This window comes from Dermacentor andersoni, chromosome 6, assembly GCF_023375885.2.
Source record: "Dermacentor andersoni chromosome 6, qqDerAnde1_hic_scaffold, whole genome shotgun sequence".
Classification (NCBI taxonomy): Eukaryota; Metazoa; Arthropoda; class Arachnida; order Ixodida; family Ixodidae; genus Dermacentor; species Dermacentor andersoni.
This window is the reverse complement of record NC_092819.1, coordinates 6,442,832-6,460,962: the sequence shown is the minus strand read 5'-3', so window position 1 is coordinate 6,460,962 and position 18,131 is coordinate 6,442,832. Positions and strand designations below refer to the sequence as shown.

Sequence of the window (18,131 nt, the reverse complement as noted above, 5' to 3'; positions counted from 1 at the left end):
TTACGCGTTTAAAAGCGGCTACAAGTCGTCAGCTAAGCACCACATTTAACGTGTAAGCATTCTTTGGCAAGTACCACAGGTCTGCCACACAAAAAATGTCATGCTTTGTATCTGTACAAAAATGTGTAATTTGCAAAGACGTTTAATCATTATGTAATATGAATGTAGATGATTGGTAGCTTTATAAGCGATAAGGAACTATTTAAACAAAGAAAAAATAAACGATGTGAGAGAATACCTATAGGGATACATAGGGCTCTATAGAAAACGCATAGGGAGGCTTATAGTAGGGGTGGGCCAACTTGAAATTTGGGGTTGGGCCAACTTTAATTTGCTAGTGGGCCAACTGAAATGTGTGGGTGGGCCAACTTGAAATTTGTGGGTGGGCTAACTTTAATTTGTGGGTGGGCCAACTTGAAATTTGGGACTGGACAATATCAAAATTTGGGGTGGGCCATCTTAAATTTGGGAGTGGGCCAGCTTAAAATTTGGGGTTGGGCCAACTTGAAATTTGGACGGGGGCCAACTCAAAATTTGGAGGTGGGTCAACTGAAATTTGGATGGGGATAACTTGAATTTGCGGCTGGGCCAACTTTAAATTTGGGGATGGACCAACTTGAAGTTTGGAAGCAGGTGAACCTTAAATTTGGGGGTGGGCCAGCACACAATACGACTAACTTCCTCCCAGTAAGGGCGTAGCTTATATAGCATGTAAGGGAGCTCTCCAATTGCAGATGGCACGATAATCATTTTTAAAGCTTTTTCATGCTGTCCAGTAGCTTTCTTTCCTTTTTTTTGCTTTTTCCCTCATTAGCTATCCTGCTTTTATCCCCCTCCCACATAATCGATTATGAACTGCCTTATCTGGCTGAGACATCCAGTCACGATTGATGTCGGAGTAGCTTCGCAGCATAGCATGCATAGCCGTTAAAACTGAAGCGTACACGTCGCCCTTCGGGTTCGTATTGCGCTTGCAAAGCTGTGACTCGTAGTGCAAACCATGAACTCTAATTATGAAGGCAGTATAGCTTTTCAGTGGAGTAATGAATCAACTCAGACAAGCAAATGTGTGCAATACCAAGCTGCCGGACTGCTGCAGAAGCAGCTGATGCAGCCAACCGGTAGCCGGACTTGACCGCAGTGCTGTTAGTTCTCGCGACCACCGTGTGGGCCACATGCTTGTAATGGCCAATATGCAGAGCTGCGAAAGTGAGTTGGTTCTAGTAAGGTTGGTCTATACTTGCAAATGGTTGCTAAGCAAAACAGTGTTCCTCGCAAACATAAAAGAAATCTTCAGTTAGACCGATTCCCACAGGATGTGGGATCCATGTAATTGTTTGGCTGTTTACAATGAATCAACAATTATAACTGGAGACAACAGCACCACCATCATGCACACTTAGTCGGTACATATTGATGAAGGTTTGGCTATTCAGGCGAGGTGAACTACAAGCACCTTGCAGCAGGCCTTTTCAGTCATTCTGCAACCAGGAAAGGGGTGCCTGTGCCAAAAAGCAATAAAGTGTTTTACAGTGACCACTTAACGTTATGTCTCAGGTCATGATTTAAACATCCAAGAGAGTTCTTATTCACCATTAGGTGGCGGATTGGCGAGTTCAAACCTAGGGTATTCAAATCAGCTGCCAGGACAGATCAGACATCACAGAGCGGGTGGTGTCAGTTCTCTGTAATGGTATGGCTCTATGGATCTGTGAATAAGTGATGCCCAAAACACCCCACATTTCGTTCCCCATTGCTTTTTCATTGCATTTCATTTATTTACTTTCAGGGTTACTAACATTACAGAAAGGAGTGAGTAACATTGCGTGTTGCATGAAGGGAGTTAAAATTTTTTGCTTAGTTTATAGCACAAAGGGACACAGACAAAGGCTATAGGCAGACAGGATGAGCGCTAACTCTCAAGTAAATCTTTATTGAAGTGATCAGCATATACAGGGCGTCTCAGCTATCGTGCACCAAGATTTAGACATATGCAAATGCCACGTAGCTGGACAGAACCAAGGTAATGTTGTTTGCTGTCGCTTGGAGATACTCAAGTTATTTTTTGCATTCTGCACAATTACATAATTAGTCTTAATGAATCAACTTCTGAAATATTATAATTAGATGAAAAGTATCGATTAGAATATTGTATAGCAATATGGAAAACTCCCGATACAGCTTTCCATTGCTCAATACGTGCCACATAAAAGTGTTTTTCCGAATGTGAAAGAAGCCGGCGAACACATGCAAAATTGCCCCGTGACTGGCCGCTCGAGGCACATTGCGATCCTCGCATCCAGCCACTGTTGGGGAGCGCTCGCAGTGACCAAGTCCGCTACCGTGGCACTCGGCGCTCCTATAGCTTTTGCACCAAAAACTAAGTGAAATACTCGCTTTGGTGGCATTGAGCTCGGGAGGCTCCGTGGTGCACGTGCACGACATGCGGCACTGCACGAGTTTCTACACCGAATATATCAAATATTTGAAAGATCGAATAGTATAGATATTTGATTCGTTGACCAAATTGTTGACCATTAAATTTGGTGATTTACAAGTATTCACTCTACCCTAAATTCTATTACTCTTTGGGAGCTTTCTTATGGGTGGTGGGTGTAATGTGCACACCACCTACTTGGTGAGCATGGTTGCAGTGATCATTTGCAGGTTGTTGGTGATAGAACAAGTGTGGGAGAATTCAGTGAAACTCAACCAGAAAAATGCCCTGGAATAACGGCGTTGCACCCCTAGCAACAAATAAAGCTTTTCTCATCATCATCCATGGAAGAACAGTATGCAAGAAACTAGCAGACTTGGCTGGACTGTATTGTCAACACCATCCAAATACCGAGTAATGGTTAGACATATATAGTTGGCGACTCTGAAGAATTCGTTTTTGTTTGGTGTGCAAGGAAAGTGAGATAAGCGAAAAAAGTTGTCTTGCGCACTGAACACAAATTCCAGCTTGCCCACATTACAGTCCTGCTGTAACAATCATTTTAATAGATTGTGCTCTTAAATACTTGTTTTCTGATGTGGCAGGTCAAGAAATTTAGACCTCATGGTCACTAATTTTTCATCATGTTGTGAAGGGCAGCATTGCGCACACCTTGGTCTCTGTTGTTAGCACTGCTGTCCTGATTCTCACATTCAAGGGCACGGCGTATGCAAAGGGGCTAGATATCCACAGCATTGAGAGTGACTGCAGTTGGCGGAGTTTACGCTTTAGCCGCTCACAATGGTGAAAACCTGGATGTGAATAATGAAAGGTCTTGGCTGCACTTGGTTCCTTGATGAGGGAGACCAACGTACAGTTCAGCCTGCTTACAATGGAACTGCAGGATGGAATATAGCATAGCCTTTTCTGACTGCCAATTGAAGTAAATGTGCATGCATGCGTGTTGGCACACAACTGTGTGAAATAAATGCCAACTATAGTGTAGCTCTTCGAAAGTTAGTTAGACAACCACCGCTGTTCTTCATGGGGTGTGCAGTGAAGGCATTGCAAAGGAAGATGTGTAGAATGCACAAATGAAGAGGAGAAATAAAATGCCACACCTGCGCGACATGCTTGAACAGAACTTGAAGTGCCCTGCCCCAGTAAGGTGTGCTTTCGCCTAGTACTTTCTTGCTCGCGCTGTCTCATGGACACTTGTCATGCTTGGAGATTTGCAACAGAAAATGTTGCGGCCAGTATATCTTTGGACAAGAATGTTGCTGCCACCATCACAATCATCAGGACGATGTGATAAATGCACTAGTTTGGCACTATTCTAAACTCAAGGCACTTTACCATATGTCCTTAAGCAATGCATAGTCATTCACTGTTGTCTTAAATTATGTGAATTGTACTGTTGCTCGGTCCTTGTGTCAGTCGCTGACTTTTGCAATGGGCGCCAGCATTTGCAGAGTCTGTCTGCAGGCTTTTAGGTGGCGCCCTCAACATCATCTTGATTCTGAGTAAAATTGGTTATGATCATGAGATATGGCAGTTGAAAGTTTCTTCTTTAAAATAAATGTGAAACACAATCGCACTGAATCTTGGTGCAATAAGCAAGTATGAGGCAATATTGGCCAACCACATTCATATTATTTCTCATGAATGTGCAGCAACTGTATGAGCGCAAATGAGATCTACTAGTTTCCACATCCGTTTCTGTGTTTATGAATAAAGACACCCTGCGAAGTGGTCTATTAGTGACTTATGCAACATGGCATGAATATGCATCCAGAATTTCCAACCACCTTAGGGCCCTTTCATCATGCGTAAAAATACCAGGATGCTGGGGAACAAAAATTTTTTTTTAATTTTATACTTGCAGGCAATATAACGGTGTCACCATTTATCATATGGCTTTAAGTTCCTCTAAATATGTAATTTGTATGCACAAGCCTATGCGCCTATATCCTAAGAGGAAGGCACCAAAGTGTAAATAGGATACACAAGGATTTATTTAGAAAAGTCTCCTGCACTATGTACACAATTGGAAATAATATAGAAACATATGGAGTCACTTTTTCTCCCCAATGCATCATAAAACATGTGGGACTCCATTGCATTCAAGTACAATAAACTTGTGTGTATGCATAATGTCAAATTTTTTCACTGTATGCAGACAATGCAACAGTGGTTGTTTCCCCATTAAGCAATAGCAACACAATTTCCCTGGTGCACCAAAGAATAAGTATGCAGCACGCTGGCAATGTGTCAATTGTGACGCAAGCCATTTTGAACTAAGAGTCTAGATTCAGTCGACTGTCCTCTGCAGCAGGAACCGCCTCAGAAATTTCAAAAAAGGAACAGATTTGCACAGCAGCCATATGATAAGATCTACTGCATATACAGCATCACCACCTCTTGTAGTTTGTATTAGGCAGAACAAAAGCAGACAGCATGGCTACATAGTGTACCTTAGCAGCTCATTAAACATAGCTTTGGACATTATTCACTATATGGCACACCTCAGAGATACAGGTTGAAGTTCTACTTCATCTGCAGACTTGGCAACCCAAATAGCCAAAAAAGCTGCAATATTCTCTTATGAATGACACCTGTTACATAAGTTAGGAGCTGTGCTAAGCACTGTGTTTTGTAACATTAGGACATGCTGAAAATTGTGCTTATGAAACAAGTGCTAGTGTTTCTTTATCACATACATCTCAACCATCACAAGTTGCACTTGCATATTAATAGTTCTGTTAGCCTCTTTTACTGGTATGATTAGAAGTAATCAAAATTAACATGGTGATTGCATCCAATTACAACAAACTTTTAAAAAGGCTTCTGGAGTTTGTTTTCATCCACCAATTATTAAACTCGCACACCTTTCATACACAACACTGAGACAACAAAAACTTAACGGAAAAGGCACGTTTTCCTTCCATGATTGTTGGGCTTAACAGCAGCAAAACGGGAGGGAGGCGCTCTACATGAAGTAATCTTGCCCCACAGAGATCTAAGAAAATGTGGCAGCACACCATGCAGACATGTTGTTCAAGCTCCCAACAATGCCTGCATCATGTGTGCACACACTGCAAGCTGTGTGACCTTTTGTTGGGCTCTACTTTAAAGCACAGCAGACTATTCCACAGAACACTGCTTCCTGTCCGTATGTACATGAAGCAGTGTTCAGCGCTGGCTGCAGTACAAAGTTTAATGTACATGAAACTTTGTACTGCTACCAGTACAATGGTAGGATGCTTGCTCCTTGGCATCGTTTGTGACATAACTACAACACTGCAGTCCTCCTTCCCAGTTTTCTACCATTGTTAAACATGCATCCTTTCCAGCTAGCCAAAGCACTGTCCTTATTTAAGGATTAACATACTTCATACCTTAACTTTCTAATGCCCAGCCTATCAAATATGCTGTACCACATGCTCAAATTAAAGTACTATTCAATTTCGGCACTGATAAAAAATGGGGAAAGGAAATCAACTGAAGTTTGGACAGCAATGTTGTCTATACTCTCGTGCTCTGCTTGGTGTCCAGGACATCATGATAAAAGGAAATTACTTTAATTTGACTTTAGTCCACTTAATGTGAGGGCAGTCTCTTGTACGGCTGTAAAAAAGACCACTTGTTCAGGTATGTGGGCAGTCGACAGGTTAGCACATTTATGCCAATTCTCGTTTATTAAACTTTTAATCACAATGTATACGATAGCCATTAAATGTGTAATTTGTTCCACTAAATCTGAAGGAGAAAATACCTAAATACTCACTGAATACTATTTATGCTAGATATGAAGACAATGCCACTGATGTCTGTCACATAAAATAGTGTTGCCATAAGTTTTGAGGAAGAGGAATGGATCTCCATGACGAGGCACTGTTGTACATCTCCATGACAACCGCCAACATCACATGGTCTGCAGAGGGCCTGATACAGTGCTTAGGATGAAAAATGTTCAGCCACCCATCCTACAGCCCAGAACAGTCTGCATCATCTTTCCATCCTTTGTGCTGCATGAAACATCCTAACAGCTGTTTGCCTCTATTAAAAAGAATACTGGTGTATGTTGGCTCAGAGCATGTAGCAACATCCTTTGATGAGGTAATAAAAATCTTCTGCCAAGTTGAAAAGAGAAAAGCCTAGATCGCTGTGCTGACTCTGGAAAAGTGACCAAGGAATGTGCAACAACTTTTTTAAAGCAGAATACATTTTTTTTCTTCCCCGTGTATTCTCCCCAAGTATTGTTTATGCATTTCACTGAAATTTGGTGTGAAATAGCCCTCCTATTATTGAGTCATCAGAGCTGAGACTTCATATAAGACGATTCTGAAAGTTATGAAGCATGTCAGAACAGAGGAAACAGAAACAGACACATACAGTGACAATAATCAGTGCTGTGGTGTCATCTGATAATCAGCAATGTGTGTACCTGTTCTGACATACTGCACAACTTTTATAATACGCTCTGTGAACAACTTGAACTAACTTGAACTTTGCTCCTGCTGAATTAAGGTCAGTTTCCGGATTGTGGTGCGTAAAGTTGATGTCTCCTAAGTGGAGGATGTGGCGCAGCGTGTATGATACACTGGGCATGTTAAGTGTTATCCTAGAGTAGCAAAACTTGTGGCCAGTCAGAGCTTGGGCTTGCTGCAGTCTTTAGTGGTGGTCCTGCGCAAGGCGCCTTTGTTGAAGGACGTGATGGAGGAGAGCAGGGCAGAGCGATCTGTGGACGAGCCCGACGATCCTGACCCTGGAGTTGGTGGTCCAGGCGGTGGTGGCGGTGGTGGCGGTGGTCCACTAGCCACCAACAGAAGGGGAGGAGGAGGTGGAGGAGGTGGAGGGGGAGGTGGAACTTGAGCCTTCGTCACAGGGGTGTCCTCAGCTTTTGTGCCTGGAAGCAAGATGATGACATGTTAATGGATGCACAGGCCCCAACAGACCGGAGTAAGACAAGTGGATATGAAAAACACAGGTCAGACTTGCAACAACTATTACAGAAAAACTGTTGGAGCAACTAAAAGAGCTACAAAACATTATATGCATGCTTTCATGGTGTCCTAGGAGAATTAGATAATCAGCAGAATTTATATCTAGAGGTAAAGTTTGTAGAGATGGGTTTGCACAAGGCTCAACCTATGAGTGACGGTCAGGAAAGGGCATGATGCTCCTCCACTAAGCAAGCAATGCACAAAGGCATTACAGTAGGATTCGTCGATTCTCCGACATGGTGCAGAGAAAGCTTCAGAGTCAGGTCATCGACAAGCACGGGTTTATTCACCCAAGATACAGCACAGCATGACAGTCACAGTGCTTACGAGCAAAGGCTCACCGCAAGACCGAATAAGTAAGCGCGCCTACTGCGCCAGGGCTAACTGGGTAGCGGTCCACCAAGCGCGAGAACAAGAAATTGTGGGAGCAAAGGTGCCATGTAAACATCTCGATCGCCACAAGCTAGGCATTTTAGGGGTGATGGACAGTCAAATTTTGAAGTGTGTGGCTCAATTAAAGAGTATATGAAAATTGCGAAACCCTCGATTTATTGCCTGTTCAAAGACATTATTCAAAACAATTACAAAAGTTTCTAATTTCCCTGAGAGAACCAAAAGTGGTCACAATTCTATCTTTGCAGAGAATGGGGCGCTGTTAAAGGTGACATGCACTTAAGTTTGAAATATATAGGTTAATTACAGCCTTTGCAGAAAATTACTTACACAAGTGTTCCAGAGCTTTACAAGCATATTTTACGAACAGCACAGGATGTTTAAGCAGTGTCCTGGGGCAAGATCACACAAGCATCTCGCTTTCCAAACTTTCATTTGCGCTCTCTTGATTAGCTGGCGCCATGCTTTTGTCAACACGGCGAGGCGGGAGCGCAAATTGAACACCACCTACTCAGTGATGTAGGAGACAAAGCAAACATTCCGAATGCAAGAGAGATGCTTGCGCAATCTCGCTCCTAAATTAACTTAATGTGCCAAAAAGTTGACATTTTAGGTAATGGGAACATCATAAGTGTGCCGATCATCATACAATCCCCCCAAAAGATCTAGAACATTTCTCTTTGGTGTAACACTTGGCTAACAAATCTTAACGTTTCTAAATGTAAAATTATCTCTTTTAGTCGCAAGCATACTAATTCTAAGTTCATCACATAAATAACATCACTATTCTGCATGATGCTCAATATAAATATCTTGGTGTTAACTTCGGCTCTTTCGTGGTCAACACACATCGCATACATATGCACCAATCCTTCGGGATCATTAGGGTACATAAGACGCAAGTTACATAATTTTAATAAAAACATTCGTAAACTAGCTTATCTAACATTTGTTCAACCTCAGCTTGAATAAGCCACAGTCATCTGGTCTCCCCATCAGAAATACTTGATTAATAAACTTGAATCTATTAAGAATAGGGCTGAACATTTTATTTCATGTTGTTATGACTATAACAAAAGCATAACACAAATTAAACTCTACCTCTCACTACAGTCCTTGCATGATTATCATTATATAGCCAGCCCTGCTATCATTATTTCATAGATACATCCATAATACAGCAATTAATTAATAATACCAACTTCTGCCTTCAATAAATCATTTTTACCCACAGCAATCCAGTAATGGAATAAACTTCCAGATGCAACCACCATGGAACGCGATCCTGATGAATTTAAGGAGTAGTTGCTTTCAGATTTTTGAAATTAGAATTGTATAAATTTCTCTTCGTATTCCAAGTGGTGTTGCATTTGAAGTCGCCTGTACGCCTATCTTATTTTGCTGCATTACTTAAACTACATTATTTCATTCTTGTTGTAACATCTTTGACTTGTGTATGTCTATGATGACTCCCCCCCCTTATGTAATACCCTGTAAAGGGTCCTTAAGGGTCCAATAAATGATGATGGTGATGATGACCAGTTCTGCCTTTGAAACTCCTCATTGCAGGTCACAACGCAAAGGCTAATTCATTTCACTACTCTGCTCTTCCAAGAGTCATTTGCCTTTGAAATGACCTTCCTAATGCCATCGCTTATGAGAGTGACCAAGAAAATTTCCGGCTTCTTCCAACAATGCATTTTCCAAATCCTACATAACCTGACATGTTATTTTTTCTTGCCTTTTCTGTTATTAGTGCACAACTATCCGTTAAATACTGTTTTGTTATAGCCTAATTATGTCCCCGCACTCTGTAATTCTATTGATTATATTTTACTCTGTGAAAGTTTATTGTTCAATGACCTGTTGCATTCAAAAGCATTCGGTTTGTCCATTGTACAATTGTAACATGAAATGACTGTATGTTAGCCCATTTCTTACACTGTATTTTTTGTACATGTACTCACATATGTATTTTAATTATTGTACATTATAATATTTGAGTGTACTCTCCTCCCTTAACAATGCCTCTAGGGGCCTGTAAGGTATCTTTAATCACATAAATGAATACCTGGGCACAGTTTTAAGAGCATCAGTTATTTACAGCCTTTGCAAGAATTCTTTAATTTTCAATTTCTTTCTCCAGTGAGCTGGTTGGCAACAGAGCGTTCATCCTTCACGAGGTAGCCAGCAAGTCTGATGCCAGCGTGCAAGCTGCGGTAAAATCGCTCGTAGAAAATCAACAGCTTCCACTGTGTTTATGACACTGCATGCACCGAGTCAAAATGAAACTACTGTTTGCTGAATCCACTGCGGACGAAACTGTGATAGCTATCGTCGCAATCGTAAAGGAAAATAAGCAGTTCTGAAGGTACACGGCCAATCAAGTGTTATCTACGGCGGTAAACGGAGAAATATAAACGTACAAATAGGCCCGCAAAGTTCTGCCCCGTCATTCTTGTAAGGTTTCTGCTGATGACCATGGGGTCGACGGGCTCTGCCGGTTCATTCTGATTGGACGACAGCACTGCCATTACTCCTTTGCACGGTGCACTTGCAGTGCTCCGAGGGGTGTCTGAATTAGCTGGCATAAGGTTGAATGCATCTGAATTAACGAGAGTTTTATGCCATTAAATAATGCATACACCTGGTGAGACCAAAGGACGAGTCCGAATTAGCAGATTGTCCTAACTAATGAGCTGAATTAACGGGGTTTTACTGTACAGCCATTATCAGCCATGTTCCCAGTGCCTAAGAGAACATCACTACGTTCACCCCAAGTCGACATTTAGAGAAAATGGGTTGCATGTTATGTATAAATTGTGGCAAAACTTTGATCACTACTGCCTTAATTGAACTGAAATTTATGAGACAAAGTTTAAGCTTCGCAAATTTATTTGCCACACTTTTGTTTTCTCCCAATGTTCATGTGTTATACAAGTTTCATAGTAGGTTTCCCTGGTGTCATTGGTGACCTAAACAAAGCAATTAGCTTATATTTTAAGAAAATAAGGGGAAGGTTAAGTAATGTGCAGGCAAAATACAGTTGTGTGGGCCTTAATTACAGACTTTGCAGTAGATTACATATTCAAACACTCCAGAGTGTTACAGGTGTGTCTTACCAATGACGTAGAGATCAAGTTTAATGAAAATGGGAGGAACATTATGGCCAATAAACATGCCAAGTTAAGTGGGTGTGGATAAATTACAGCCGTTGTAGAAAATTTTTTCAACAAGTGCATAAAAGTTCAAGTCAGTAGCTGTCCGCTATGTTTCCCACTATCCTAGAATGGTGCAGATGCCAATACGTTCACATTCAGTAGATATGGGGGCCAATTTTAGATATTTAATGTGACATTGCTCAGCTGATGCAACATGACATCATAAACGGCTTAGCACATTGCGTGTTTGCAGACAGTGGACGGAAAAAGCAAATGCCACATGGTAAGTTTACAAAGCCTAATATGCTGAATTGGCATTGAGAGACACATATGACGTAGTGCACTGCTAGCTGCATGGGAATTTCAAAAATTGTTGAGATTTCTTGCAATAACTGAACATCAAATAAAGTTTTCACACAACATTGTTTTAGGGAGTCTAACTCTACTGAGAGGTAAAATTTTTCCAGGATTAAAATTGCCAGACGATTTTATCAACAAATGACATTCTTGTCCATGCAAAGAGCATTGCAAGTGACTGGAGAACACAGACTCACCTGTGGAGCGAGCGCTGGCAGTTGCCTGTGACCGGCTGCTCTCTGCTTTTCTCAGCTCAAGCAGCCTTTTCTTGCGGTCATCATCCTGTGACAAACGTGCCTGCGCTTTGCTCAGCTTGGTGCGCTGTCGCAGCTGCAAATGCAATATCTTTCAGCATAGATAACGGATGCTGCTGTGTGACGCAGCAGCGCCAGTCTAGAAAAGGTGACATGAACAGCTTTATCAATGAAAAGTGCCTTTTCAAAATGCGTTATAAATATGAGCATGTTACGGAATTAAGAGCAGCTAGCACCAGGTAATAAATGTGAATGGAAGCAGCCACGCCAATGCAAAGCGAATGCCCAACAGCTTTATCAAGGGAGGCAAGGATGACCAATCTATCCAGCAAGGTCATGCAAACAGCTTTTACTACAAAGCCAGAGCACTTGATTCAACACAGACACTAGCCTAGTGGGCAGGATGCAAAGGATGTGCTTGCTGATATACACTTGTATGGAGGCTGAGCTCAATCTCATGCCCACTACACAGCTTCCTATTCGAGCAACAGTCGGCAACAGTCTTAGTCACCTCATCTCATCTGCTTGCAGACAACTTGCATATTTTCGGGCTGCCCACAATGCATTAAACAAATAGCACTAGACCTAATGGTTCTGACTAGGTGTTTTATTACACAATTTCAAAGCTGTTTAAAAGAGGCCTTTATTAACACAGCTCAACAAGAATGCTAAGCGCTTCCAAGGTTCCCACACATGAGAACTAACTATTAGTGGCATCAGTGGGCACACGCTATTCAATGTGCAGGTATAGAACCTTGGAAAACAGGTAAACAAATGAGACCTGCTAGCAACATCTGTAGTGGGCCTATGAGCAAACAAACAAAATACTGCACAGTCTAATAAGTGTACTGAGTGCCTGCATTAATCCTTTCAAAGGCTGCAAAAAGAAAGCAATCAGCAACATAATGCAGTGTAAGCCAGGCAGCAACATCCTCATGCTGATGGGAATCTGCCAGTGCTACATAATAACCAATAGGCTGGTGCACAGGAGAGACTAAAGCACCCTTGTAATCTTTTGTTTTAATATGAGCATGAAGACTTCATTCTTTGAAAACATGACTGAGAGTACTCCAATCCAGACCCGAAAGCACACAACCATGTCACTTTCATATTTTATGGGCTTTCTTCAGAGCCCAGAATAAACAGCCACGCAAACTTCAGTTGGTGTTTTAAAGCATGCTCTACAAGTTTTACAATACAACTTACGCCCTATATAAGAATATCCAAAGTTTTGCATAATTAAGTTTAACTAACTGGTCAACCAATCGCACCTGAAAGAATTAACTCAGGGCTACGAACACTCTGAATGTGGTATCATTCACCTAGGTTAGAGTTACATAACCATGCAGTAGTACTAGTAAATGGATGTAGCACCTTTGGATCATGTACATTACTATATATACTCGTGTAATGGCCAAAACCATGTTAAAGCCGCACCCAGAACTTTGTAAAAGAAATCCCCCCAAAATATGTTTAAAAATTACCTATGTATAAGCTGCAACCCTTGATTTTTGAGAAGGTTGGCAGTGTTATCTGTTGTGTGGTGTGAGAATTCTGAAGCATTTTTTTTTAACCAGTGGAAAAGCAAGGCAGCCGTGCCAAGTTTTCGGCGCCTCCAGGTAGCGAAAGCACAGTCTCCGAGATTTAGCAGCTGCTTCCGAGACACTGCCATTGCTGGTCTGTGGGGCATCACCATTTCTTCCAGCCAGCAGGTGACATGCTACGGGAATGGCTAAGAATAGCCAGAACCAGTACAAGCGAGTGCTGCAGTTAAATAAAGGCAAATACTACAAAAATAATTATGCAAAAAAAAATTGTCCTTTTCTCCATATGTAATGGTCGCACCTCACCAATTTTCACCCCAAATATCTGGGGAAAAAAAAAAAAGAACCTGTGGCCATTGCACGAGTATATACAGTAGCATGTGAACACAGTTCAATGTTAACAATGAAAATTCCTGTTCATTATTTGAAAACTATTTATAAAAGATTTTCAATTTGTTTCTGGAACCACTCAACTTATGTTTGATTCGGCCTCAAAATTTACTATTTGCACCCATTTATAGTACCCCCACCACAACACTAACTATAGTGCCTTGAGTATTCATGTTGACATCATGTCGTCACTGCCTACTAGAGTCAAAAAGGAGGAACCTCATTCAACCACTCTAAAATATTGTTATGGAAGGATAAAAGAAGAGGAAGGAAGAAGAAGATTGTGAGACACTGGCTGCTGCATGTTGTTGCTGGTCAGCCATATTTAACTACACTGACTCTGCTTATGTATATATTGTAAATACGGCCTTTCTATACTCCCAACATCCCCGTAACATATTGGTGGGAGGTGCTGGGTACCACGGCTGGAAACAGAGCTCCGCAGTGGATGTTGCAGCACCGTCCCCACCACGAATGGCGGTGAGCACGCGGGATCAACACCGTTGCCGCCTCCAACGTCACCGTAGCCAGCTGCGTCGCTGTCCCCTTCGGTTGTGGTTGTGCGACCCAAGGATCCTGCAACTTTCTGCAGGACCGATGGCGCCGATGTTGAGGAGTGGGTGATGATGCACGAACGTGTGCGTGGAATCAACAGATGGGACCCTACACTTATGCTAGTTAACCTGTTCTACCTAAGAGGCACGGCAAAGGTGTGGTACGAAAACCACGGGGAGGAGCTAACCAGCTGGGACCAATGCAAAGAGAAGTTGACAGAGTTTTTTGGCAAACCAGCTGGCCATAAAATTGCAGCAAAGCAGGAACTGGCCTCCTGTGCACAATCCCCCACGGAGTCCTATGTCTCGTGCATCCAGGACGTGCTGGCGCTTTGTCGTAAAGCCGATAACGGCATGACAGAAGCTGAGAAGGTTGGGCACACGCTTAAGGGCATTGCTGACGTTGCCTTTAATCAACTCATGTGCAAAAGCTGCTCGACGGTTGATGCTATCATCAAAGAGTGTCGACAATTCGAGCAGGCCAAAAGCCAACACGTCTTGCAACCATTCACCAGACTTCCAAATGCTGCCACAATGTTGATGTGTAAAGATCAACCCGCACAGCAGCGTGCATCGCCATCAGAGAACGTGGCGCAAATCGTTCGACGTGAACTGGATGCAATGGCACCCACAGCTTTCTGTTCACGTAGCGCTGATGCTACAGCTTTTTTAGTTCCCCTCGTACAAGCCATCGTTCGCCAGGAACTTCAAAACATTGGTTTACATTCTGTCTGTGCTGTCACTAACCCCATAGCCAACGAACACCCTTCTACTATTTTTGCTCCACCCCGAAGCTTCTCTCCGCATCACAACCTGACTGAGTGGAGAACTGCGGACGACCAGCCAATATGTTTCACCTGTTGCCACATTGGTCATGTCGCCCGATACTGTCGCAACTCGTGGTTCTCAACACCTCGCACGCTGACCAACTAAGCCGTTTTGATGGAAATGCCCGCAATGTTTTGCCCACCACCGAGTCTAACAGCACTGACAACTCTGCTAGGAACACGTGGTACAGTCGCTCACCATCACCGTGCGGACATCAGTCTCATTCATCGCAAACACGTTGCCCATCTTCCTGTTCGCCGCAGCCACATCACCTTTCGTCCCCTGTGGCTTTTGGCCGCACCCTTTCGGAAAACTAAGAATACCCCCAACATCCCCGTAACAATATGATGGTACCCACAACTTCTTTTGCCATGAGACCAAACACGCGGCTGAGAATCTCACCTTGCCCAGCAGATGTGGTAAAAACAGACACACACCTGCTTCTGATCCTCCTGTAGCCTCTTCTCCGTGCGTGAGCGTGCAGTCTTGAGTGCATCTTTCAAGAAACTGGGAACTTTGAGTGCCAATTTGGCTATGCTTCCGTTGGCCGGTGCCACCTTCTGGAAAAAGCTGAATCCATAAATCTCATTTAAACAGTTGCCGTGGCTAACAAGCAAACATTCTTATTATACAGGGTCCATTATGAAAGTAATGTGCATTTTCTGGAAAAAACACATTTATTGACCGGAACTGTACAAATGGTTAAAATTCTTCAAAATACTCTCCTTCTGCATCAATACAGTCGCCGACCGTTTATTTGGACCTCACGGGGACTGCGGAAATGTCCAAATAAACAGGTGTCCGAAAAAGCAGATTAAGAAAGAAAAAAAAAAAAAACCACACCAAGAAATCTTTTATTTCCATGCACTTATTCGGGCTGGGCCGTATGCCTGAAGAAATCGTGAATGCGCCGTTGCACGCTGTTCCGTTTACGTGCAATCAGATAAGCCTGAATCTCGGAGAGGGTCTTACGGTCACTATAGGTGGTTGAAAGCACAGTGACTGCTTGTACACGCTCCGCATGCGACGGCAGCATAGCACATGGTGCGTCATCTTCCAACTCGGAGTCATCGTCCGGCGGTGCAGCCGAAACCTGACGAATGATCTCGCCGTCATCGAGTTCTGTGCATGTCAGTACAGCAGCGTGAGCATCTGCGAAACTGTCAAATGAGACGGTGTCCAGTCGCACAAACGAAAAATGTGGCCCACTCGCAGCGTCGTGCGCGAAGAAACAAATCAGCTGCTGGATTGTCTTGACATGGCTTACTAAGCTGAAACCGGAACTGCTGTAAACCACTCTATCGAACCAGGCAGAAACGGTGATGATGAGCGGGGATTTGCAGTAGCACCACTTCGTGGGGCAGCAAGGAGGCACCGTTCAAAACAAAAATGGTGTTCAGCAAGTCGAACCATGCACCGGTCAGAGTCAGTCCATGGTGTTTTCGATCGAGTTGGCTCAAGAAGTGTCTGAAAAATCAGACGAGAGGTTGCAAGGTGTCAGAACTTTCGGCAGTTGTTATACATTATGGTCTATGGGGAGAATGGCGGTGCAGTGAAGCAGACCGAATAATCGAGCATGTCCAAATTTTTGGAGTCCGAAAAATCAGTCAGCGACTGTACACTTACTGTACACGCCTGGAAGGCACCCTGAAAGTCCTCGATGGGAATGTCTCTCAGGAACGCTGTAACATGCTTTTGGATGTTTTCCATGGTCTCCTAATGCTTTACTTTCAGCGCTCAGTTGGGGAAAAAAAAAAAAAAAAGTCGCACGAAGTTAAGTAAGGACTGTAAGGGGGATGGGGGACCACCGGGGTGTTGCTCCGGGCCAGGAAGTTGGTGACGATGAAGGACATGTGGCTGGGGGCATTGTCATGGTGGAGCTTGACCGTGTCTTTGATGTCAGCCCTGACACGTGAGACCCGACATTTCAATGTCTTGAGCACCTCCAGGTAAAAGGCTGAGTTGGCAATTTCTCCTTGCAGTACAAACTCAAAATTGACGATTCCTCGGGTGTCAAAGAAGACAATGAGCATCGTTTTGATGTGAGACTTGCTCATTTGCACTTTCTTGGGGCGGGGGGATGATTTTGTGTGCCACTCGCTGCTCTGCTTTTTCGATTCTGGGTCGTACTCAAACATCTAGGATTAGTCTCCGGGCATGACAGAGTTAAGAAAGTCTGGCTCATTTTGAATCAAATGTATAAATTCTTGACAGCGTGAAACTCAAAGTTCTTTCTGATCTTCTGTCAACACTTTCGGCACAAGCTTCTTGCAGACCTTGCGCATTTGCAGATCCTCGGTCACTATCCCATGTACCACAAATGTGAACATGTGTAGGATGTCAGCAACTTGTTGGATGCTCAATCGATGGTCAGAACGCAGAACTTCGCATACACAATCCACGTTTTCGTCGGTTCTGGTCGTTGTTGGGTGTCCTGAACGGGGTACGTCGGTGGCCTCCTCCCAGCCCTCCTTGAACGCCTTGTGCCACCTTCCAGAGTGTGAACGTGAAATGCAGTTGTCCTTGAAGGTCTCTTGAAGCATCTGGAATGTTTCGGTTGCATTCTTTTCAAGCCTCATGCAAAACTTGATAGCGTATCGCTGTTCAAGCGAACGCTCCATCCCGCCATGTTATCTGCTCACACTGCTCAGAGTAAACTGGTGACCGACTACATTGGCAGGGCATGACACTTGCCACATTTCCTGACCGGTTTTACCGCACTGCTATGGATAGTCGCATCATAATAAAATCATGTGCATTACTTTCATAATGGACCCTGTAAATTTTATCATAACAAGCTGCCACTTTTCTAACACAATCCTGTGAAAAGAAAATAACACAAAACCAAAGGCTGCAGCAATCACATAGTGATGGGTTCCACACTTTCATAAACCACCTTGTACTGGCACTGCTCATACAAGAGCATTGGTAGGAACATTGATTCAGGCCAACCTCTCAGCTTTTCTATCATAATAAATACCTCTCTCTCTCTCATACAGGAGAAGGCATTCTACATCTCACTCTCATAGTAACATTTAAACAGTGGTTTGTGGCAATGTCTGCACTCTTCTGAAAAACCCATTTGACAACTTCTGCCCCTAATGTGAAAAACTGGTGTAATAATGCACCAATTCATGTCTTATTCTTATCGGCAAAATCTTCCCCATGGACCAGTTAGTGGCTGCTTTGATGACCAAAGCTGCTGTG

At 43.1% G+C, this 18,131-nt stretch overlaps 1 protein-coding gene across 1 annotated transcript in view; it reads right to left on the bottom strand.

The window, feature by feature from the left end:
• Positions 1-1,913: 1,913 nt before the first annotated feature.
• LOC126521632 (PX domain-containing protein kinase-like protein) overlaps positions 1,914-18,131 on the bottom strand; it is an 85,203-nt gene continuing 68,985 nt past the window's right edge. Inside the window, exons 12-14 of the mRNA XM_050170333.3 lie at positions 15,362-15,494; positions 11,552-11,684; positions 1,914-7,346 (exon numbers count right to left, since the gene is read on the bottom strand). Of these exons, the coding sequence (XP_050026290.1) occupies positions 7,087-7,346; positions 11,552-11,684; positions 15,362-15,494 (526 nt within the window). The 3' untranslated portion in view covers positions 1,914-7,086. The remainder of the gene's footprint in view (positions 7,347-11,551; positions 11,685-15,361; positions 15,495-18,131) is intronic.